Below are 26193 nucleotides of genomic sequence, written 5' to 3'. Positions count from 1 at the left end.
CGCTGCTCCCCGATGACGTCACGGGGAGCGGCAATCCCAGGTAAGATGGCCCATGCGCCGCTATCTTTTTGAGGCTGCCGGCGGGTCCTCAAACCCCTTTAAATCAAGGACCGCTGTTATGACACTATGTACAAATTGCTAAAGCTCATTCTGCTCCTTCACATAGGACACTATGTAAAATCTGCTCAGATTCTCCCGCTTTATAACATGTTGCCTGAAGAGAGGACACTATGTAAAATCTGTTCCTCTCCTCCTTCTCCATAACATGCAGCCTGCAGATAGGACACCGTGTTCAATCTGCTCAGCTCATCCTGCTTTATAACATGCTACCTGCAGATAGGACACTAGGTACAATCTGCTCAGCTGCTCTTGCTCTATAATATGCTGACTGTAGATTACACTGCATTTTCATTTTTATTTCACTTTTATGGGGTCACTAATGACTGCCTTCACAACAGGGCGGGTACATTGATCAGTACTTAACTAGTTGCCTAATATTGTACAAATAAGACCCCATTAATCTTTTGGGCTCCTTTCTGCTCTATAACATTCTAGCTGTGGATTGTATTGCATTTTTATGGTTACCCATTTCCCTTAATAACAAGACAAGTGGGAGTCATGGTACTATTACTGGAGCTAGCAATACAGCAACTTATATTCTCTTCTTAATGTAACACTCACGTGATAAAACTTCTTGCTAACAGAATATTTAACTGCAGAAGTGATTAAGTATTCAGTAAACTGGACACCATAAATCAAGCCTGGAATCCTTTTTATTGCCTCTTTTGATGATGAATGTCAGAGAGCAGCACAACTCATTTTCAATGTACTTCAGACACTGTTTATCGTACAGAATAGTGAAATTCTGACCAGAACGCTTGAGGGTATATGTGACATTCTTACAAATAAAATTGTCTTTCATTGAAATGCTTTGAGATATTAGTTGGTGGGACGCAGTACGATGAAACGTGCTAGAGATTTCTGTTCAGAAAGATGACATAGGAATTTAAAGGGAGTAAACCAAAGGATAAACATTCTGGACTTCTGTATTATGGAACTGCAAGCGAGAAATAAAACACACTGGAACTGGAAAACCCCTAACACACAAGTCCAAGAATTATACAGAAGATCAAGACTTCTAGTTATAATGTGGTTAGTTATAATCCAGAGAGGAGTGCTAAAGCAAGAACTGTAAAGGATTTTCTTAAAGGGGTTGGCCACAAAATAGGAAATCTACCAGGGTAAATACAATACCCTAATAGGGTCACACTTATTGTAATTAACCTGGTAACCAGGGGCCCAGAGCTGCTGGGGGGCCCACATAAGGCTGTACATAAGGAATTCATGAGGATAAGGAGGGCTGTATCTGATGAATACATAGGGGGTGAGGGGGGCTTTATATGAAATAACATGACGGGGCTGGTATGATAAACTAGGAAATATTTTAGGGAACAGGAGACTGTTTTAGATTCAGATTTTTTTAGGCTCACTGCAAAGGACCCACTGAGGCTCTGTCGCCCAGAGGTCTACTGAAACTTGGAGTCAACCCTGGCTGGGGGGTCACGTGACACAGTGGCAGCTTCTTTTGGGATAATTAACAAACTTCCCCCTGACCCACCACAAATACACAGGACATCGCTGGAAGTCATATTGTACTTCCCTTGATAAACTTTTGTATTTGTGCCACATTTCTTTAAGCTCATCTTCCAGTTGCCTAGTACTGGGTCGCTGCGGCTTGGAACAGTTCCACACGGATTGGGAACAATTGGGGCATTTATTAATCACTTTCTGGTGGATATTATTTTTAGCTGCGCCTTGTGCGCCTTATTTATGATGTGCTGGCGACACAAAACTGCTCATTTTTCGACACTCACAACTTTTTTTTTGATGGGTCATTTTAGTTGCAGCCTGGGAATCCCAACACTTTTCCTGCGCTTCTCATTTCCCAACACTTTTCTAGGCACAATTTTGGTGCACAATCACCAAGTTCTATTTCACCTTCATGAATATAGAGTAAGTTTATCTTTAGACCCTTTTCAGTTTAGACCAATTCATTGCAGTGGAAAAACCACTAATGCGGTTAGAACCAAATATAAGGGATCCGGTACCATCAAGTGGAAGAGTGCCTTTACAGTAGCTGTATCTTCGTGAATGGAAACTGTCCATGTTGTAAGGGCTGAACTCCCATTGTAAAGCTGTACACACACAGTCCCACTGCAGCTTCTAAACATGTAATAAATTACATGAATTTTGAAGAGATTTTTATGGGTAAATGATTGAGATTGTCCCTTTCAAGTGTTGTGTGATGCCAATGTTTGCTCCTGACTTGCACTGGATTTTGACTCATGGGAAAAGATGTAAAAACAACCTGATTCAAGTCATGCCGCATGCCTGTGGTTGGGTTGCACAACTGATATTCCCTGTTCTCTAGTAGTATATAAAACAAAAGAAGAACGACTTAAGTGATCCCCTGCTGCTCCCATTCTTGGGGGAGATTTATTAGAAATGTCTGAGGTAAGGGAAATATGCAAATAGATTTTTGCTTTTTGCTACCTTGTAAGGCAGCCCCCTTAACATCAAGCATGATTTTTAGGAAGCCTAATGACATGATGTGGGATTAAAGCCAAAGCAGTATATCTATTCCAGAAGGGACAGATTCCCAACTGTAGACAGCACTGTTTCGATCTGGTTGCATCTCTCAGATACAGTGTAGGGAACTGGTTTGGCTGAATCTTTTGATTAGGGCCAGAAAGTAAAAGTTCTCCTTACGGAGACTTTGCCAATTAAAGTAGGTGTGTACAGACTTATTGATTATTCACTAGGGAACTCTGGTAAATAATACGTTTTTCAGGAAGGGACAAAGAAAACAATGACACTTTTTGAAAGGCAACCCACTTAACATCAAGCATGACTGTCAAGAAGCCTACACTAATGGTTATGGTTGAAGTAAATCTGTTCTAGTTTCCCATGGAAACCAATCAAAGCTCAGCTGTAGTTTTATATCAGCTGTTGGAAAAAGAAAGCCAAGTTCTGATTGGTTGCCATGGGAAACAAGATCAGTTCTGCTCTCTGACACTTCTGATAAATCTTCCCAATGTGTGTAGATCCTTTCAATGGACTGGACATCCTCCATCTCAAAATATAGGTTTTACTTTAAGCAGTAACATTATTTACATCAGACAGAAGTAGGGGGATAACACCGGATGGGCACATGGTCGTTTGCATAAGGCTTTATATAGAAAACTCAACTGTAACACCCACTACAAATAATAGATGATGTCACAGCCTATTTACTCCCATTTCTGTACAGACCATGCCCAGAAAACTTACTAAATGCGGTTTACAGAGCAGAGCATGAGCTTAGACAAGATGGTGGGGACTATAATCATGGACAGAATGTACAAAGCAAATAAAATTTAAAAAATATAATCATTTATTTCTTATATTCCTTATAAAGTGTCCCTTTAAAGCAGACGGCGACTCTATTTTGGATACTTTTGGTTTATTGTTCATTATAAGCACTGGAATCGCTCTCTGAGGCTGAGCTACTCTTATGTGACGAAGACCAGCCATAACATTGTGATTCTCCTGACTAGATGGGATTGTGAAACTCTAACACATCCCATCTATACCCTCAGGATAATCCTGTTTCATTGTCTTCTGAAGAGTAGGAAGGAGGTCCTGGACTTGGCCTTCAAACTAATGACATTAAAAAACCTCTTAAAATGGCTTCACGTGCAGAGGTTTTAAGGAGCAGAGATTTGAATCCTTGGTCTACTGCTTAGATGAGAACCTCACCAGACAAGGCGTAAAAAACAGATGTGTGTTTACCTCAATAATCAATGCAATGTAATGTAATTATAGTAAGAAATGAATAGCAGTGAACCTTCATTGCTGACTTCCCTCCATAAATACTGCCGATATTATTAGGTTTCGGTGGGTCTATTTTTGTCTTCTATCAGCAGTGTTCCTCCATCACTCCAATCATGAAGTGGATTGTTGTTACTGCATAAATGTATGAGCATCACACAGATGAATTTACTATTTCCTAGATGGTTGAAACCAGATGTTCTTATATAGCAGACAAAAGACAAGTCAGGGTGGGGTTACATTAAAAAAGGAACCTCCTTTTTAATGATGTCCATACATTTTCTATAGCTAAAGGTCAAATTGTAGATAACTATAAGCGCCAACTCCCTTTTGCAAGGGAAATCTCTTTTGATCGCTTTTCTCAAAAAAACAAAATCCCCCAATATATACTGTCAGGAGAGCCAAGGGGACTCTATGCACAAAACATGTAAGGCCTTGCACCGAATCCCTCAAAATCAGTGGGTTTGGACAATCAGTCAACTATACCTGTTTCGTTTACCTCATCTCACTACAGGCAGTCCCCGGGTTACATACAAGATAGGGTCTGGAGGTTTGTTCTTAAGTTGAATTTGTATGTAAGTCGAAACTGTATATTTTATAATGGAAGTTCTAGACAATTTTTTTTCTTTTGCCCCAGTGACAATTGGAGTTTCAAAATTTTTGGTGTAATTGGACCAAGGATTGTCAATAAAGCTTCATTACAGACATCTTACAGCTGATCATTGCAGTCTGGGACTATAGTAAAGCATCCAGAGAGCTTCACCAGAGGTCACAGTGGGCAGAGGGGTCCGTCTGTAACTATGGGTTGTCTGTAAGTCGGGTGTCCTTAAGTAGGGGACCGCCTGTATATATTTAAGGGTTGTATGATATATTGCAATGTATCATTACTATATGCACAGTAAAAAAATGTAAATCCTAATTATTCTCTAAAAAAATTTTCTCAGCAAGGATTATTGTAAAGATCTTAAACTGAGGAATATACACCTACATTACTGCACACATACAGTCTAGATTGAAATTTGGTCCAAAATATACATGATGGACAAATCACTGTAGGCTTGAAGAAGTGGTTAGATCTTTAAAGTATAAATCTGGCAAACTCTAATAAAAATCCCCCAAAAAATATACACCAACAGTAGCACAAAAAAGGACAACCAGTGGGATATTTGTTTTACTTATTTTTGCTCCAATTGGTTGCAAATGATTTAAATTAATTTGATAGTCAAATCCTGTAGGCCAGTGGTGGCGAACCTATGGCACTTTTGCCAGAGGCGGCACTCGGAGCCCTTTTTGTGGGCACCCGGGCCATCGCCCCAGCACATCAGACAAGACTCAAAGAATCTTCCTGCAGTTCCAAGCAACTTAAAAGTTGGTGCTTTTAGTCATATTTTGATACCGACTTCGCTACTTGGGATTGTAGGAAGAGGAAGAATTAGACAGGGTCGAATTATTTTTGGAGGACCTCCTGCTGGCCCCATTATTATCTGTGTACAGAGGAAAACTGTAAAGAAGCTAAAATGATGAAAATTCTCCATCTTTCTACTGTGTTGCTGTCCTCAGGAGGCCAATCTGATAGAAAGTTGTTGACCAGGGAGCAATAAGTTACTGCTTTAATTTTTGGTTGGCACCTCGCGATAAATAAGCAGGTTTTTGGGTTGCAGCTTGGGCACTCGGCCTCTAAAAGGTTTGCCATCACTGCTGTAGGCTATAAACCTGTTCTGTAATGTGGAATGTTTTTTGACCATTGAGGGTAAGGGTAAGCCATTATGGTCCATTATGATGCAAGTGTGAATGTGGTCTGAATGTGGAGTGAAGTGTGAATGAATCTAGGTTATGGGTGTTTCAATGCCTAATAACTAAGCAGAGAAAGTTCTGTCCTGACTTCATACACTTTACAGAGATATCTATCATTGTCTTACCTTGTCTTATTTTTCCTGTGCACGGTACGGTGAACATGTGTGTGTTAGACGCCATACCCGTCTAAGGGGACGTATATCCGGCCCCAAGGATATACGTCCCCAGACAGCCAGTGTGAAAGCTGACCTTAGGCCTGGTGCCCACAAGTAACTTCGGTCCAAGAATCTTCCTCTATGTGATGGAGGGATTACCTGTACCATGAACTGAACCACGGCATTGGACTGACATGCTGAGGTTGGTTCAGGAAATCCCACCGGCTCCAACAGGACAAGTTTCTTGGACAGAACTCACTTGTGGGTAACCTTAGACAATCAGCTGGTCCTGCTACAATCTAATGTACAAAATGAGCTTTAAGCTGGGCATAGTCATTGAACTAATGTTGCTTAAACTCTGATTTTGGAAGAACCAGCTGAGTGTCTAAAGTGTTTGGTGTTCCCCTGACAATATGATATTGGAGGAAATATGGATCAGGTCAATGGTATTTAAGAAAACCAATCCTTTTCTTCTTTGGCGGGAAGGGACAACTCAATCGACGGCTAAACAACTGCAATTCTGTGGTCATTAGAAGAACCATTTAGTCATTACAACACCCCAATTCCTTCTCATTTCAGCTGCTTTTTGGCCCATTTCCCCATATTTAATTCCTACATTAACCTCTCCAGACACATCAGCTAGAATCCCAGGACTAATGGACAGGCAAAGAAGGTGGCATAACTGTTGTATGAATTATTAATCTATTAACAGTCTTTTATTAAAGGAACCTACCATGAGGAATCTACTATCAGAAGTAGATCTGGCGGTGGGTTCCTCCTGCCTGCTTCTGCCCTAATCCGTAATTTAATAATCCTGGAACCTAACTCTAACTTTTTAAAAAACTTTATTTTAGTAATATGTAAATTAACTGAAGAGGCTACTGGGGCGTGTACTAGCCTATGCCCCCAGCCTGGATAGTACACGCCTCTGGAATTAATTTACATATTACTAAAATTACCTTATTAACAAGTTAGATTAGGTTCCAGGATTATGAAATTACAGATTAGGGTAGAGGCAGGCAGGAGGAATCTACCACCAGATCTACTTCTGATTATAGATTTCTCATGGTAGGTTTCCTTTAAGAGAAGCCTAAAATGACATTCTGGACTATGTGCCCCTCTCCACAACACACTGTCTACTTGTCTCCTTATCCAAGTCCCCACATCCATCAATACAGATCCACAGGGATGCGAGTATGGAGTCCCTGTCCTCGGGATGTGCCGCTCAGCATTGAAGTGAACACAAGCAGTAACTAAGCCGAGGAGACTTGTTAATGAAGTATCAGTCCCCAGCTGCTCCACAAACCAGGGAATCCTCGGGGTATATTCACATGTGGCAGATTGGTTGCAGAAATTTCTGTGACTGAAAATTAGTTTCATTCATTTGAATGGGGAACAGGAATTTCTGCAAGTCTGATCAAGGTGAATGACAGTCAATGACAGAAGGTTCAATGTCATTCAAGGTATAGTCTACAAATACCATACACGTCCCAATAAGATCCAACTTACCCTACAGCAACAACAAGAGGGTCCCATACATACATAGGTACCACAGCCAACTGTGTACAACATAAGATCCCAATGTCATGCACTACATGGTACCCAATAACACTAGCACTGGGATGGATCCAAACCTTCTGCTGCTGCTATAGTCTTATGTCAAGATAAAGCAAAGTATCTAAAGTGAAATCCGAATCTAGATGAAAGTCAGAACTCCATAGTAATCCCCATGTAAAATCAAGTCAGAACTCATATTGACTTTCAATGTAACATGAAATCAGATCTGTCCCAATGTCAAATCTAAATGTATAAGCAATGCTTGATGTTTTTTACATTAACCCTAAAATTATATTTATTTAACCCAAAATATATCAGCACCTGTACTGTGTACTGTGTACTGTGTGTGTAACAAACAGTGCCCCCAATGTAACATCAAGTCACAATTCATAGTAAGCCCCAAATACACCGCAGTGTATCTCATAGTCATTGTACTACTAAGCCAAAATTTCTTATGACCTCCAATACAGAACAAACTAAGAAACTAGTAAGAACTGGTCAGTTCCCTTAGTGTCCCCTAAATCAGGAAGACCCCGACATTGATCTTCAACATTTGACCCCCATATAGACAAATTATCTAAATAATCATAGTTGTCAGAAAGCATAATTACCCCCCAGGTAGTCAGACAGCACAATGCACCCCCATACTAAATAACAGACACCCACATATTCAGCACAAGTCCGCACTGAAATGACACCCACCTCCTAGTGATCTGCCATAATGACTTGTACAATGACACTGCCCCTGCTAGTAAGTGCTACCAGTCATGTCGTACCTGAGCCGCGCTGAGGGTCCGCTCCGGTGTGTCAGGTGGCAGTCGCCGGGTCCAGTCACATAGCAGGGAGCACGGGAAAGTTTTGGGGCTCCGCAGAGCTGGGTGCCGGCTGCGATCTCTGGGGACACGGAGGTGACACGGCTCGGGCGCGGGTGTCGCTGCTGCTCTGCACTTCCTTCTGCGCTCAACTCATGAACAAAATATGTGGCTGTACATGTTCAGTGCAAGCACATCCTCTGCTGCCCGGGCTGTGCCCACTCCAGAGCCTGGCACACACAGCACTGCCAACTTGTATCAGCTGAAGGCAGGAGCAGCCCGGCGCTGATGAGATGTGCTCAGTCCCCACAGGCTGCAGCCTCCTACAGGAAATCCTCATGTGTCACTCTCTGGCGCCCCCTCCCTGCGCACTGCTGCACCTCTCCCCCCGCACAGGGCTATCCTCTGCTGTCTCTCCTGTCTCTCAGGCTCCTTCACAGAATAATAAAAACTACAGCAACTTCTGACTTTTTTTAGGCTTCTTGTAAAACGCATAAGAAAATGTATGATTTTTTTTTTACAAGTTTATTGGTGACGTTTTTAAGTCACATTATTAAATTGCCTGCTGCATAGGAAAATGTTCAGCCTGTGGAAAGGTACATGTAAGCCGGTCCCATCCCTCAAACTTAACACATTGGGGCATATTTACTAAGGGTCCGCGGACCGTATTTCCGTCCGAAATGCCCTGCATTTAACGGGTTTTTGCCGCATGCCATCAGATTTTGCCGCAATCTTTCATGCGACACAAATCAGGGGGCTTGGGCGTCGGACAACCTGACTGATTTGGACTAAGCGCGGGATTTAAAATTCTAATTGTGTCGCAAGACATGCACTCACATACACCAGGAAGAAGAAGGTGAACTCTGGCAGACCTGAGCAGGGAAGCGACACATGCAGGATATCGGGCGCGCAATCTTAGTGAATCGCGCCGGACTTCATCCTCCTCGGACAACGCAGCTCGGGGATTGTGCAGGGATAAGGGTAAGTAAATGTGCCCCATGGCTTCACACAGAAATAGTCATCTGCCAGCGAACAGCAGCACTGAAACTGTACAACACAGCCCCATATATAATGGATTATTTATAATGGAATATGTGTAGTGGATTATAATGAAGGTGGTTTGAGCAGTAGCCCGGGTCCCAGGGCCACTCAAACCACACAACAAATTTTATACTGAGAAAGGCCTTCACCCATGAAATGTTCCCACACCTGTTTCTACTCTCAATACACATGTACACAGATGCCATTTCACATGGGGGTAACTACAGTGGTAGAAGCCACAACAGCCATTATGGGGCCCACAGTGTCAGTGGGTCCCGTCATCCAACCTGACACTAATGAATGGAGGATATGTACCATTATGTACATATTATACTACACATTATACAGCATAATATGTATATAACATATATGTGATGTATATACACTCACCGGCCACTTTATTAGGTACACCATGCTCAGGGCCAGATTAAGGGTCCCAGCGTTATGGAGCACCTCATTTAGGATGGGGCCCCCCCAGCTCGGCAGCCAACGTGGGGCCCCCTCCCACAACAATATATGTAAAAAGATATAACATAGTTACACAGTTCCAAAGCTCTAGAGATATTAGAAACAATGGTATCTTTAGTTTTAGATAAATTCCTACTTACTAAACCATTTCCAATTTTGTTCCATGACAAACTAAAAAATACTCCCACCATATTATTACTGAATAATCATAAGACAAAACTGTTACCAAATAAAAGGACCATAAGACCAATATTCCAAACAATAGCGCTACAATTTACAAATGATCCCTCGAAACTGACCCATAGGATTACCACAACATGACCAGTATTACCAATAATTTACCAACTATAAACTCCATTTACTGATGATCTTTACAGCCATATTGTTATTATACAAACACCACCGAGCAAAGGGCAATATCACTAATGACACCTCAGTACAAGCCCAAATAATAGCATTACATCATGATTATCACCACTACATAATGACTGGATAATACTGCAATACTATATGATAACCTACACACAGACCAGTATCTACCACCATATAGTGACCATATAGTAGTATATACCAGTCCTGCACAGAGGCTGCAGTGTCATCCAATGACTTACAGGTGACGTCCCTCATGTTGTCTCCTCCCTTCTGTCTGATCTTCCAGGAGACTTCTTCCATCCATGACTCTCTGCGGGTTTATAAAACAGATATGGTTGGCATCGTCCCATATTCTCCTCACACCTGACCCTCACATACAAAACTGACCACACTGTACCCCAACATATATCATATACACCCCCCAGACCACAACTGACCACACTGTGCCCCCACATATATCATATATACCCCTCACACCACAACTGACCACACTGTGCCCCCACATATCATATATACCCCTCACACCACAACTGACCACACTGTGCCCTCACATATATCATATATACTCCTCACACACCACAACTGACCACGCTGTGCCCCACATATATCATGTATACCCCTAACACAACTGACCACACTGTACCCTCACATATATCATATATACCCCTCACACCACAACTGACCACACTGTACCCCACATATATCATATATACCCCTCACACCACAACTGACCACACTGTACCCCTCACATATATAATTTATACTCCTCACACCACAACTGACCACACTGTGCCCCCACAAATATCATATATACCCCTCACACCACAACTGACCACATTGTTCCCCATATATATTATATATCATATATACCCCTCACACCACAACTGACCACACTGTACCTGCCCCACACTGTGAAACTAAAAATACCACAGTTACTCACAGTATAATGTCACCTGGATAACAGAAATATGCCCCCCCAAAATATACCCCATAATAAAACCTCTGTGTCCCCTGCATATATTACTATACTACAGACCCTGAGTAATACTGTACCCCTAATTATATGTGTCACCCACCAATTACCCAATATATGGTTCCCCCATGACTTCATTTATATATTGCCCCGTTTAATGAATTAATTTACCTATTTATGGCCCTTTCTAATATACTGGGGTGCCACATGAATTTTAGAGGCTGGCCTCTAATATACTGTCCCCCCATTTAGTTATATGATATACTGCTCCCACTCCCACCCGACCCTATGAACTATTTTACATGCTAGGCCTCACCCCCAATAAACTTCATACACTGGCTTCCTCTGTAAATTATTTTATATTCTGTACACTTCACTCCTTGGTTCAGTATGATCACAAGGAAACTAAATTTATACAGGTTTTATTGAGTTTTAATACATTTAAAAAAATTAAAACTTCATCACGAAAAAAAAGAGGTTTGTCTTCTTCTGACGCTAATAACTTTTTCATAGCATATATACTCGAGTATATGCCGCGTTTTTCAGCACAAAAAATGTGCTAAAAACTTCAAACTCGGCTTATACTGAAGTGAAGAGAAAAAAGAACGTCAAAACTCACCTTTCCTGCGCCCCCGCAGGTCTTCTCTTCTTCCATCGGCAGCGGCAGATCTGTACACGCTGCCGACGGAACAAGTGAAGACCTGCGGGGGCGCAGGAAAGGTGAGTTTTGACTTTCTTTTGCTACCAGGGGCAGGAGCTGGCTATATTGAGGGGCAGAAGCTGGCTATATTGAGGGGCAGGAGCTGGCTATATTGAGGGGCAGGAGCTGGCTATATTGAGGGGCAGGAGCTGGCTATATACGGGGGCAGGAGCTGGCTATATACGGGGGCAGGAGCTGGCTATATACAGGGGCAGGAGCTGACTATAAAGAGGCAGCAGCTGTCTATATACAGGGGCAGCAGCTGGCTATATACAGGGGCAGGAGCTGGCTATATTCAGGGACAGGAGCTGGCTATATTCAGGGGCAGGAGCTGGCTATATTCAGGGGCAGGAGCTGGCTATATTAGGGGGCAGGAGCTGGCTATATACGGGGGCAGGAGCTGGCTATATACGGGGGCAGGAGCTGGCTATATACAGGGGCAGGAGCTGACTATATACAGGGGCAGCAGCTGGCTATATACAGGGGCAGCAGCTGGCTATATACAGGGGCATGAGCTGGCTATATACGTGGGCATGAGCTGGCTATATACGTGGGCATGAGCTGGCTATATACAAGGGCAGGAGCTGGCTATATACAAGGGCAGGAGCTGGCTATATACGTGGGAAGGATATATCGGTGCAGGAGCTGGCTATATACGGGGGCAGGGGTAGGCTGTATCATGGGCAGGTGCTGGGTATATTTGGGGGCTGGCTGAGGAGTTATTTTTTGGCGAGATGAGCCGATGTTTTCATTGCTACCATTTTGAGGACTGTGAGACCTTTTGATCAGTTTTTATCACATTTTTTATGTTATGTAAAATGGTGTAAAAGTTGCATTTCGGACATTTGGGCGTTATTTTCCGTTATGTGGTTCAACACCAGCAATAACCATTTTTACATTTTGATAGATCAGATATTTTGAGATGCGGCGATACCTAATGTGTTTGTGATTTTTACTGTTTAATAAATTAGTATCAGTTCTAGGGAAATGGGGGGGTGATTTATTTTTTTTTACTATTTTTTTACCCTAGTACTTTAACCCTAGATGGTCTGATTGTTCCTACCATATTCTGCAATACTATGGTATTGCAGTATATGGAATTTTTACACAGTTTTCATTACAATGAGCCACTGGCACATTGTAACGAAACTGCAGATGCCATGCAGTCTTGACAAAGACCCAAGGCTGTCATGGCAACCGATCGCTGCCCCCCCCCATGACGTCCCAGGGAGTGAGTAACGATCAGAACAAAGATGGCGGCGCCAATGTGCCACCGTCCTATAAATGTTGGCGGCCGCATCAGAAGGGTTAATACCCGCGGTCGGCGCTAGCACCAATCGCGGGTATTAGTGGTGGGCGTTTGCTGCAATATGCAGCAAACCCCACCTCTGTATTAAGAGGGCTCAACTCGTGAGCCCTCTTCATACAGGTCCCGCACCTCTGCTCCGTACATGTAAGCCTCAGAGCGTTGGGGAGTTAATATTGTACCCCCCAAACACACACAATTTACTATGCAGCCCCCCCCCCCATAATTAACTATTTAATATGCTGCCCCCCCCATAATTAACTATTTAATATGCTGCCCCCCATAGTTAACTATTTAATATGCTGCCCCCCTATGATTAACTATTAAATATGCTGCCCCCCTATGATTAACTATTTAATATGCTGTCCCCCATAATTAACTAATTAATTTGCTGCTCCCCCACAGTTAACTTTTTGATATGATGCCCTCCCCAATTAATTATTTTAAATATCCTGACCCCCACCATCTTTGAATGCTGTTTGATTTAAAAAAAAAAAAACAACCTTATACTCACCTCGGGTCCCCGTCTTCTTTCTTCTTGCCGCGGGAGGACAGGAAGGGGTGCGTAGCCGCATGATGACGTCATCACGCGGCCGCGCATCCAAGTTCCTGGAGCGATGTGCGCCGGGGTGGTCTTCCGGCCACATCGCTCCAGTAATAGTGCTCGAGCGGCCGGAAACGCCCGCATCGAGCACTATACAGGGACGGGCAGGAGCTTCCGGTCCGGACTGACGGAGGCCCCTGCCCGACTGCCGAGGCGAGTGTCGGGGCCCGCAGGGGCCCCAACAGGAGCATGAACATCGGCGCTATTGGAGCGCCAGGCCGGGGGCCCCCAACCAATAAAGCCGGATCCGGGGGCCCGGCGCTAGCGCTCCAATAGCGCCAATGAAGATCCGTCTCTGACCATGCTAGTAACGGGTTGGACCCCCTTTTGCCTTCAGAACTGCCTCAATTCTTCGTGGCATAGATTCAACAAGGTGCTGGAAGCATTCCTCAGAGATTTTGGTCTATATTGACATGATGGCATCACACAGTTGCCGCAGATTTGTCGGCTGCACATCCATGATGCGAATCTCCCGTTCCACCACATCCCAAAGATGCTCTATTGGATTGAGATCTGGTGACTGTGGAGGCCATTTGAGTACAGTGAACTCATTGTCATGTTCAAGAAACCCGTCTGAGATGATTCCAGCTTTATGACATGGCGCATTATCCTGCTGAAAGTAGCCATCAGATGTTGGGTACATTGTGGTCATAAAGGGATGGACATGGTCAGCAACAATACTCAGGTAGGCTGTGGCGTTGCAACGATGCTCAATTGGTACCAAGGGGCCCAAAGAGTGCCAAGAAAATATTCCCCACACCATGACACCACCACCACCAGCCTGAACCGTTGATAAAAGGCAGGATGGATCCTTGCTTTCATGTTGTTGACGCCAAATTCTGACCCTACCATCCGAATGTCGCAGCAGAAATTGAGACTCATCAGACCAGGCAACGTTTTTCCAATCTTCTACTGTCCAATTTCGATGAGCTTGTACAAATTGTAGCCTCAGTTTCCTGTTCTTAGCTGAAAGGAGTGGCACCCGGTGTGGTCTTCTGCTGCTGTAGCCCATCTGCCTCAAAGTTCGACGTACTGTGCGTTCAGAGATGCTCTTCTGCCTACCTTGGTTGTAACGGGTGGCGATTTGAGTCACTGTTGCCTTTCTATCAGCTCGAACCAGTCTGCCCATTCTCCTCTGACCTCTGGCATCAGCAAGGCATTTCTGCCCACAGAACTGCCACTCACTGGATTTTTTTTCTTTTTCGGACCATTCACTGTAAACCCTAGAGATGGTTGTGCGTGAAAATCCCAGTAGATCAGCAGTTTCTGAAATACTCAGACTAGCCCTTCCGGCACCAACAACCATGCCACGTTCAAAGGCACTCAAATCACCTTTCTTCCCCATACTGATGCTCGGTTTGAACTGCAGGAGATTGTCTTGACCATGTCTACATGCTTAAATGCACTGAGTTGCCGCCATGTGATTGGCTGATTAGAAATTAAGTGTTAACGAGCAGTTGGACAGGTGTACGTAATAAATTGGCCGGTGAGTGTATATAGAATTAGAATTTCACACTTGCAGGGGTTATTCATACAGCCCATGGCAGTCTTAATCCACCCCTGTGTTTGGGCCTAGTGCCCCATAAAAAAACACTCAGAGCAGGTCCTATTCCTGTTCCTGTGTTTGCAGCTCTACCCTCCCATAGAAGTCTATTGGAACATGAAAAATGCTACACAGGTGTCATCCATGTGCCGTCCGTATTTGATATTAAAACAATGCCACACTCAAAATAGATTGTGCCCCTTTTAATATTAGACAGTGTCACCCCCTTCAGATTAGATAGTGCAGCCTTAATAATAATAGATATTGCCCCATTTAATATTAAGAGGTGGCATTATCTAATATTAAAGGGGTGGCACTGTCTAATATTCAGACGGTGCCACCCTAATGACAGATAGTGCCCCTTTAATATTAGACAGTGTCAACCCTTTAATATTAATGGAAGCACTATCTATTATTATTAGGCTGGTACTGTTGAAAATTAAATGAGGCAATATCTATTAGTATTAGGGGGCACTATCTAATATTGAATGGGTGGCACAGTCTAATATTATAGGGGGCACTATCTATTTTTGGGATGGCACTCTCTAATACTAAAGGAAGCCAATCTATTATTGGGTGGTACTGTCTAATATTAAATGGGGCGGCACTGTCTAATATTAAAATCTATTGTTATTATTAATATTATGGTGGCACTGTCCTTCATTCCCCTCATATTGTGGCCTCCTGTGTTCCTCCTGTTGCAGGTTTTAAACTGCCAACAATTTGTGTGGAGTTGCTAATCCCACCGACATTGTCTAACCACGCTTACTCATTTTGGCTTTTTTTCCTGAGCCACTTCCTGAGTCTGCCCCTGCTTACAGGTGACATTTGTATGATTTTGTGGACATACAGCTCAGAAACTTTAAAAATTCTGAAGACACACTGGGGCACATTTACTTACCCGTCCCGTTGACGCCGCCGATCGGGAATGTCCAATGAGGATTCGGAGCTGCCGCGATTCACTAAGATCGTGCATCCAATTTCCTGCAGGTGTCGCTTCCCCGCTGAGGTCCAGCGGAGTTCACCTTCTTCTTCCCGGTGCATGTGTTAGGGATTTTTATGCAGGGCCCCAACAGCCCTCTTGACTTTTGTAAGGTGAGTCCCAATTAACCCTTTGAGGGAGGATGAGATAGCTGCCGGCAGCGAGCTGACAGAGTCAATGAAAAACACAGTCGGTCTTCCCATGCACTCAAATCAAAAACTGTTTATTTCAAACAGATACAGCTATATTTTAACACATAGAGATCAGCATTTGGGGTGTTGTATGAATGGAGATAAGACACTTAGATTCTATTGGCCATTATGTTTTTGTACCAGCACATTCTGGGAAAAATGACTAGGCCTTGTTTACAGCCATGCTTATCTACACAATGGCTCCTAGAAGCTTCTTCATAACCAAAATAAATAACAAGAATACAGAGGCCCGAAGGACGGTAAGAAATGCCAAGGATATTGTGAAAAGTCAAACAACAGTTTAAATGAGAAAAATAGCTGAATTAAAACATTTAACCCTATAGCTTCTAAGAGGGAAGCATACCCCCCCCCCCCAAGGTAGCCGCTGTATCTAAGACGGCGGACAGTAGTCAAGATGGCGTCCGAAACCAGTGCGACCTCCTTAACAATTCCCCCCTTGTTTGAGACTGCAGACCTACAACCTCTTAAAGCGACCTCCTCAAGCTCCAGGTACATACAGGTAGGCTAAGCCCGTACCTGCTGGACTTGTTAACTCTTCACCAGATCCCCTGGAGGCCAGTCACTAAAAGGGTTAAAGGTCTGCACACTCAAATCACATCACTGAGTTCTCATAGTTCACAGGTTTATTATCAGGCTGGTTCTCCAAATGGGAATCATTCTCCATTCCGAGCACTTCTCCTCTGGTGGTTCTTACTGCCCGGACGGCCATCTGGGACATGGTGGACTTGATGAGGGGGACCACACAACACGTAATAAGTGACAAGAGCAAGATCACAATCCCCAATATCACCCCCACTTGAGTCAGGAAACTCTTCCAGTCCCCCAACCAAGTAAAGAATGATGTGTCCACTCCAGAATTCTCCTTTAACTCTGCAGATAAGGCCTCAATTTTGTGAAGTGCGCGTGTTATTGACCCCCCCGGAGAAGTGTTGTTAGGTATATACGTGCAGCAGGCAGCCCCCACCATCTTGCAAACTCCTCCCTTCTCAGCAAGAATCATATCCAGGGCCATCCTGTTCTGGAATGCCATGATGGATGAGGCGTCCAACTGCTCAGCAACACCTTTGAAAGCATCTCGGGTATAGTTCACAAATCTCTGTTGGTTACAATAGATATAATTAATCCAATCAACATTTTTATTAACAGTTATCTGGGGAATTATGGACTCTAGGCCTGCCCATATCTGGTTTCTAGCTTTAAACTCATCTGGGACCCCCCTTGGGACTCCTGTTGCATCTAAGTACACCCGGTTATCTAAGGACCCCTTGGGTGCTTCTCTTTTTGCTCTTGTAGGTTTCCAGAACCCCTCATAGTTCTCTACTTTTGCTTCATGCACCCGGTCAAAGGTTTCCCAGGGGACCACTAGGAAAGGTTGTATGAACTTGATCACTGCACACTCGCCCTCCCAACCCTGGGGAAGGTAAGCCCTAACCTTCTTATCCCCACAAAACCAATACACATCTGACACTGCCACTTTATGGGATCCTGTGTTGGTTATACCAGAATAGGTCTTGTTGCACCAACCATAAGTGAAGTTACCAACTTTAGGAGCATTTTGGTCGGCTCTGTAGATGCAGAGGAGATCCGTGTTAGCATTCACCAGGGCACCAGAGGGAGGCTTGTATGGTTTTACAGCATGGTACTCCTTAGTCACTGGTTCACACTTGTTATCTGCGGAAGTTTTGTTTTGAAAAAGAGTCATAAGACAACCAAAAAGAGAAGTGGGAGCGCTGTCAGGGGCAGCTGGAAAAGGGACAGCAAGGAGAGAAGATCTAGCCATGCCACAGACCAAACAATTGCTCATGTTCTGACTGGCTGCACTATACTTCATCCATTCCACCCATGCATTAGTAGCTTCATATCCTGTTTCTATGGCTAATTTGTCCTCATAGCTAGGATTTGCTCGGGCCACTATTCCACGGTATGCTGGTACCTTTTGAAGGAAGACATTGGTCGTCCGACCATATGGTCCTTCCATATCACGTATCCAGAATGGAGTTCTATAGTCCTCTGCTGCTCCCCCATATGTGCCTATTATGTACATGCCTTCATCGTACTCCCCTGGGTTTTCTATGGTGATAACAATCTGATTTCTCCCCAGATCACATGGTCTTTTCGTTATTGTCATACGGCTCTTAAGTGACTGTCCCCTGTGATCCTTCCTGTCAAGGGCCGACTGGGGTTTGTATCCCCAGTCACCTCCTGTGTTCCACCCTACTGCACCCCAGTCTTTACAGGTCTTTCCCCAGTAGTCATCTGTTACACATATGTACTGTGTTCCCTCTTTACACATGTGGGCCTCCATCCAATTTTCACATTTTCCCCCTGGGCATCCCCTCTTAATTTTGCATTTTGCTATCTCACAAAAGCTCAGCTCAAAACTTGCCACCGTCACTTCAGTGGAGTTATACCATAGTGTTTTGTTTCCCTTTTCTCCTGTAATTGCAATTACTTTATGTTGGTCATGAGTGCATTGGACAATTAAGAAAAGGATATGTATGCCCACTAGGATGAGGGCTGTTGTACTTTCTTGCAATGTGAAGCATGGAGCCATGTTGGTTTCCCTTCAAGCTTGACAGATGTGGCATTGGTCAGCAGGACTTGGTATGGACCATCGTAGCGAGGCTCCAAACTCTTTCTGGTGTGTCTTTTCACGCACACGTAGTCTCCAGGCTTCAGGATATGGGTCCTGAGATCACTATCTGGATCTGGAAGGGAATCAAAAACACTTTTGTGGACCTTTTCTAGAGCTCGACTCAACTGGATAGCATAGTCCACTTGGTTTCCCCCCATCAGCTGTAAGGTCTGCGGGAAGTACAGGCCTAACCTCGGTGCACACCCAAACAGTACTTCAAAAGGGGACAATCCTGTCTTTCTGTTGGGGGTGGTTCTGACTGAATAGAGGGCAGCAGGAAGGCACTCGGGCCATGGTTTCCCTGTATCCTCCATGGCCTTCTGGATCTTTAACTTAAGAGTGCCGTTTAGTCTCTCAACCCTTCCACCATTAGCTTGGGGGTGGTAGGGGGTATGTAGGGATTGTTCTACACCCAGGAGGGACAGGGTCTCAGTCATTACCTGTCCAGTGAAGTGGGTTCCGCGATCGGACTCTATGGTCTCTGGGAGTCCAAACCTGCAGAAAATCTCACTCACCAACTTCTTGGCTGCGGCTCTGGCAGTAGCCTTGGTCGTGGGAAAAGCTTCCGGCCACCCTGAAAAGAGATCAATGCACACAAGCACGTACTCGTATGTACCACTTTTTGGTAGCTGGATAAAATCCATCTGCAGTCTCTGGAAGGGATACAGCAGCTTGGGTGTCACCTTCTGTGGGGTCTTTACCACCTTACCCGGGTTGTGGCGGGCACAGACTATACAGGCCTCAACTAGTCTAGTGACAGGGGTAGTAATGCCCGGGGCAAACCACTGGCGGTTTATGAGCGCTAGCATGGCCATTTTGGATGTGTGTGTGTGTCCATGGGCTATTTGACTTACTGCTGGGTACAGGGATCTTGGCAGGCACACCCTCTCTCCCAGTATCCAGGTCCCATCGGCTTGCATCTGGGCCCCAGCTCTCCTCCACACTTCCCTCTCTTCTGATGACACTTGGGCCACCAGGGACAGGAACACCTGTGGATCAAATTCTTTAGGCTCAGTACTCACCATAAAGACTACCGGACAGTCTCTGGGTTCCCTCCGCGCAACTGCCTTCGCCGCCCTGTCAGCCACATCATTGCCCTTGGCTTGTGGAGTTGCCAATTTTGTGTGTGCTTTTACTTTTATTATCCCCACCTCTTGTGGAAGTAAGAGAGCATCCATGAGCTCTTTAATCAATTGGCCATGCTTAATGGGGGTCCCTGCAGAGGTGAGGAAGTCTCTGGCCTTCCATATGGGTCCATAGTCATGACAAGCCCCATGGCAGTATCTACTGTCCGTGTAGATATTTGCCCTCTTACCTTCCGCCAGCTGTAGCGCTTCCTTGAGTGCCATCAGCTCCGCCTCCTGCGCTGACCTGTGTGGAGGGAGTGGTTCTGCTTTTACTACCTCATGTGCGCCACTGACCACTGCATATCCAGTGTAGAACCGTCCATCTTCTCCCACCGACCTGGAGCCATCTACAAAAAACTCAACATCCGGGTTAAATAGCTCCTTATCTGTGACATGAGCAAAACCACAGGTTTCCTGTTGGATAAGGGACAAACAGTCATGCTCATGCTCAAGTTCAAAAAGCTCCTCATCTGAAAGGCTGTGAAGGAACAAGGAGTCTGGAGGGGACCCTTCCTCCCCCCTCTCTGAATCCTGTAAGGCTGGCAACAGAGTGGCAGGATTCAAAGTTGTGCACCTTTTCAGTGTGACGTTCGGGGGCATCAGGAGTGCACACTGGAGTCTGAGCTGTCTGGCCATGCTCAGATGTTTGGGCTGTACCTGAGTGAGGACACTGTGCAAGTCATGTGGGGTTTTCACAGTAACTGGGTAGTCCAAGATCAACTCACTGGCCTTGCTGAGCAGAGTGCTGACTGCAGCCACTGCTCTAACACATGAGGGGGCTCCTCTCACAACTGAGTCTAGCCGGGCTGAATAGTAGGCCACTGGCCTGGGAAGACCACCATGCTCCTGAACTAAGACACCTGTGGCATGACCTTTGTACTCAGTACAGAACAAGATAAATGGTTTGCTGTAATGTGGTGTGCCTAGGGCTGGGGCAGACAGGATTGCCAGCTTAAGGCTGTGGAACGCATCAATTGCCTCTGGAGTGAGGGCAAATGGGATAGAGGCAATGCAGTCATAGAGAGGTTGCATCAGGCTGGAAGCAGACCTTATCCAAGGCCTGCAGTAGCTTACAAGTCCCAAAAACATGCAAAGGGACTTAAGGCCTCTAGGGAGGGGCATGTTCTGGACTGCCAGCTTTCTTTCCTCTGTCAGGTGTCTGCCTGCGGCTGAGAGGCAGTGGCCTAGGAAGACCACCTTCTCCTGGCAGTACTGGAACTTATCTCTGGATGCTTTGCAACCCTTTTGGAACAAAAAACACATAAGATCAATAGATGCATCTTGACAAACCTGCAGGGTGGGTGCACACACCAGTAAGTCATCCACATACTGCAAAAGCACAACATCAGGGGGGGGGAACCAGTCTGACAGTACTTCCTGTAGAGCCATGGAATACTGGGTGGGGGAGTTTTGCCCCCCTTGAGGGAGCCTACACCATGTGTACTGGAAAAATTGGTTAGTAAAAGCAAACAAAAACTGGCAAGCTTCGTGGAGGGGTACTGAAAAAAATGCATTTGCCAGATCAACCACTGTAAAGAATGTGGCATTCTCGGGAACTCCTGCCAGTAAGGTATGTGGGTTAGGGACCACTGGAGTGATCGCCTCAGTACACTCATTGACAGCCCTTAGGTCATGGACCATTCTGTAGGTGTCTGGCTGCCCCTTTTGAGTTTTCTTCTTTACTGGAAACAAAGGAGTGTTGGCTGGGGATTCAGTGCGCTTTATCACCCCTGCCTGCAAAAGATCTTGTACCTGGGTATTAACAGCATCTTGTTGGGCGGGGGTTAGAGGATACTGCCTTAGTCTAGGAGGCTCCTTTCCTGGTATTAGGTTTACCATTACCGGGCTGACTGGTAGTAGCCCCACATCAGTTTTAGAGGTGGCCCAAAAGGCTATGGGGACCTCTGTGTCAATCCGGTTGTCCACATAAATCTGACCCACGGTTTCCGGGTCAACAGCGAGTGCTAGGATTTTACACACCACCTTTTCAGGAAGTCCTGAAGACAGGGTAATAGTGCCATCAGGGTGATACTGTATACAGGCCTGCAGTGCCTGCAACACGTCCGTCCCTAAAAGGTTCTGTCCTCTGCCTTCCAGTACCAAACACTTTGTCACTACTGTATGGTCAACGGTCTTACCAAAGTCAAGTGAGAGAGGCACCGTTGTGTGGTATGATGCCTTCTGTCCATCAAACCCAGAAGCTCTGAGTGTCTGTTTTGAAATCTGATCAGGTTTCAGATGTTTTTTGTTGATAACAGTAATGGCTGCCCCCGTGTCTACAACAAAAGGAACTAGCTCCCCGTTCAGTTTTATATCAAGCACCTGATCACCTGTGGCTGTGCCTGTTGTAGAGACAACAGCCTGCACGGGGGACACGGGGTTGCCTGCTTCCTAGCGTGGAGCAGGGACCCCACCTTGAGGGGGGCTGTCTTGGGGAATCTGTGGGCTGTCTTGAAGGGGGAGTGCCTGCTGACGTCCTGGTTCACTGGTCCCTTTCTGTTGGGGGCGTCTCTGTCTTTTAGGGTATGGACAGTTACTTCGGTAATGTCCCTCCTCCTGACAATTGAAACACGTAACGTTGGATCGGCCAGCAGGTACTTCTGAAACTGCTGTCAGTCTTACTCTGGCAGTGGTCGGTTCGTGACTAAGTCTGATCTCTGTTCCTCTAGCTTTCTGTAAGAGTTTGGTCGGTCCCTCCGTACGCCAGTCTGGTAAAGAAGTCTCCAGTCCATTACGCACCTTTGGTAACAATCCCTTAACAAAACAGTTGGCAAAGTGTGCTATGTGCTGGTCATTAGTCAAATCATATCCCATGTGTCCAAAAGCTGCATACAGTTCCCCGTAGAACTCTTCTACTGCCTGTCTGGGTCTCTGTCTTATCTCATCCAGACATATAGGATTTTCTCGCAACCTTTCCCTAGCCCAGCGTTCCATGCTTTCTATAAAATGCTGGCCAGACTCCAATGTCTCAACAAAAGGTGCACCGTCCTCAGGGAGATAGTTATGCAAGAATGACTCTAATTGTGGTCTCATGCTCTCTTTGACTAGGTCCCACATTCCCCGGGGGAAACACATGCTACATAAGGTCTCCAAATCTTGCCAAGTACACTTAAATGAAGTGTTGGTGTTAGTCAAGTAAGAAACAAAATTCATAGGCTCTGCTATAGGGTCAGGGGCTTGCCTTTGCTTGGCATCTAACTCTGTTGCAGACCAGGGTCTATAGAAATTCACACGACCATATTGTGCTGACTCCCCTTCCCTCAGTACGTGTCCTTGTCCGTCTACTATCGGAGCTACTGCAGCATTCTCTAATCTCACTTCAGTACGGACGGGTCTTATGGAATGATGAGGTCTAGGAGCTCCACAGTTCCTGCAAGTCTCAGTCCAGTCCGGGTTTTGCAGACCACATCTGCAACAGGTCCATCCGTCCGGACCTTTTGAATTAGCACCGCCCTTGGCATACACTGGTCGGATTGGGGTTGGACGAGTGGTCTGTCCGTCACAGTATCTGTCTGTCAGGCAGTTAAGGGGGGGTGATTGCTCAGAGAACTTCTGATACCATCCCTTCTTTCCTTCAACCGTAGTCCAACCCTTTAATGTCAGATCTCTACTCACTTCAAGCCAGCCTTCTGCCTGTGCATACCACTTTCTGTCCTTAAGCCAGCCGCTTTTCTCCTCTAAAGCTGTTTCCCACTTATGCACATTCAAGGGATCATCTGACATACCCAAACCCTTTAAAATTTCACTACTACCTTTTGTCCATTTCTTTCCCTTCATGTGGGACACAATCTGAGTAGCTTTCTTGGGTCCGTAGTTTCCTTTGCTTACTCTACTTTGTTTATTACCCATCACAAACGTCTAGTGCTACAATACTGTCAAAGGAACCTGTCCCCATAGACTCAAGAGGGTCTCACAACGGATGCTGACACCTCGATTTACTGACCCCAAAGAAACTAGACACCTGAGTCTTCCACAAAGGACCCTAGACTAAGTCACTGCCTGACTGGACTGACGCTAAACTAAGTCACTGCCCTCAGACTGACCCTGCAGGTCCACAAGGGACTCTACACTAGATCACTGCCTGACTGGACTGACGCTAGAATAAGTCACTGCCCTCAGACTGACCCTGCAGGTCCACAAGGGACTCTACACTAGATCACTGCCTGACTAGACTGACTCTTAGGTCACTGTCCTCAGACTGACTCTCCAAGTCGCTCTCCTTCAGACTCGACTAGTTCTTAGTCACACGAGACCGCTCAGACTCCCAAAGAAAGTCTGTGGGCAACCCTTAATGACAAAACTGTATCACTGACACTATGACAATCACAACAGAATATCTACCACTTTAGCACTACGGACCCCTAAGGGTTACTCTTCCCTGTCCCACAGCTCCAACCAGATAACACCACAGACTGTCTGACCATCCGTCTCTGTCCAGTCTCTGTCCAATCACCTTACAAAGTGGTTCTTTGCCAAAAACTATGAGCTTAGGTTACAGTGAACAACAGTGGCAAATATATAACCCAGAGACAGTCTTACCCGGTCCGTCCAACCAGTGAACCAGAAGTGACATATCAAGGTAGACAAGAAAAATTAATATCTTACCCTGAGAGCTCTCTGGTCAGTTCTGTTCACCAAGCCGGCGGGGACACTTCACGGAGGCTGTCTCGGTGCTGTTGTTGTTTACTCCTAAACCCACCCAGATGGACGCCAAATATTGTTAGGGATTTTTATGCAGGGCCCCAACAGCCCTCTTGACTTTTGTAAGGTGAGTCCCAATTAACCCTTTGAGGGAGGATGAGATAGCTGCCGGCAGCGAGCTGACAGAGTCAATGAAAAACACAGTCGGTCTTCCCATGCACTCAAATCAAAAACTGTTTATTTCAAACAGATACAGCTATATTTTAACACATAGAGATCAGCATTTGGGGTGTTGTATGAATGGAGATAAGACACTTAGATTCTATTGGCCATTATGTTTTTGTACCAGCACATTCTGGGAAAAATGACTAGGCCTTGTTTACAGCCATGCTTATCTACACAATGGCTCCTAGAAGCTTCTTCATAACCAAAATAAATAACAAGAATACAGAGGCCCGAAGGACGGTAAGAAATGCCAAGGATATTGTGAAAAGTCAAACAACAGTTTAAATGAGAAAAATAGCTGAATTAAAACATTTAACCCTATAGCTTCTAAGAGGGAAGCATACTCCCCCCCCAAGGTAGCCGCTGTATCTAAGACGGCGGACAGTAGTCAAGATGGCGTCCGAAACCAGTGCGACCTCCTTAACACATGTGAGTGCTGTTCTTGCGACACAATTTGATTTTTAAATTCCGGGGTTTGTCCGAATCAGTCGGGTTGTCCGACGGCCACGCCCCCCAATTTGTGTTGCATGAAAGCTGGCGCCGATGCGCCACAATCCGATCGCGTGCGCCAAGAACCCGGGGCAATTCAGGGCAAAAGGGAAAAATTTGGGAAACCCGACGGAAATGGGTCCGACGGACCCTTAGTAAATGTGCCCCGCTGTCTTTCTCTTCTATAGGCCATATTCACAGAGCAAAATACATGAGAAATCTGCACCTAAATTGTACTGCAGCGACTGCAAAATACATACCAACTCATTAACTTCCTCCATATTCATGAAGGTGAAATAGAACTTGGCAATTTTTCACCAAAAAAGTGTTGGGAACCTAGACGTACAGTTAAAGTGTCAGGATCCCAAAGCTACCCAAAATTAAAAAAGGCGTGTCAGAAAAGGACCAATATTGTGGCACCAACACTTCATAAATCGCACACAAGGTACAGCAAGAAGAAAAAAACTGCAAAAAAACTTGGAAAGCCAATAATGAATGCCCCCCAGAGGCTCCAAATATTGTTGCTGATCGGTTGAATAGAACTGAAATGGGAATAAATAAAAAAGGTAAGTATACTATCCTTGTAAATTACAGCTAGCATACTGAGGAAAAACTGATGTGTGAATGAGCATTATCACACAAGCAGATATATAGTTTACTGAACTTCTAAACATGACATGACACACA

The 26193-nt window shown here is 45.1% G+C and overlaps 2 protein-coding genes across 7 annotated transcripts in view; both read right to left on the bottom strand.

The window, feature by feature from the left end:
- The window catches only part of RFTN1 (raftlin, lipid raft linker 1), a 258871-nt gene extending 250350 nt beyond the window's left edge, over window positions 1-8521 (bottom strand). Inside the window, exon 1 of the mRNA XM_072153674.1 lies at window positions 8153-8521. The gene's annotated coding sequence lies outside the window, so the exon portion shown is untranslated. The remainder of the gene's footprint in view (window positions 1-8152) is intronic.
- Window positions 1-25007, bottom strand: part of LOC140133460 (uncharacterized) — a 374671-nt gene extending 349664 nt beyond the window's left edge. The window contains exons 1-4 of one of the 6 annotated variants that reach the window (XM_072153678.1): window positions 20340-21079; window positions 19879-20013; window positions 19465-19598; window positions 16774-19097 (exon numbers count right to left, since the gene is read on the bottom strand). In XM_072153678.1, the coding sequence (XP_072009779.1) occupies window positions 16982-18943 (1962 nt within the window). In that variant the 5' untranslated portion in view covers window positions 18944-19097; window positions 19465-19598; window positions 19879-20013; window positions 20340-21079 and the 3' untranslated portion in view covers window positions 16774-16981. Of the gene's footprint in view, window positions 1-16773; window positions 19599-19878; window positions 20014-20339; window positions 21080-22289 lie in introns of those variants that run through there. The other 5 variants (XM_072153681.1, XM_072153682.1, XM_072153680.1 and 2 more) reach the window with 5 other exon arrangements.
- Between the last annotated feature and the right edge of the window lie 1186 nt (window positions 25008-26193).

This window comes from Engystomops pustulosus, chromosome 5 (genome assembly GCF_040894005.1).
Source record: "Engystomops pustulosus chromosome 5, aEngPut4.maternal, whole genome shotgun sequence".
NCBI lineage: Eukaryota > Metazoa > Chordata > Amphibia > Anura > Leptodactylidae > Engystomops > Engystomops pustulosus.
Note: the sequence above shows the minus strand (reverse complement) of the source record. Positions and strands in the feature narration are given on the sequence as shown.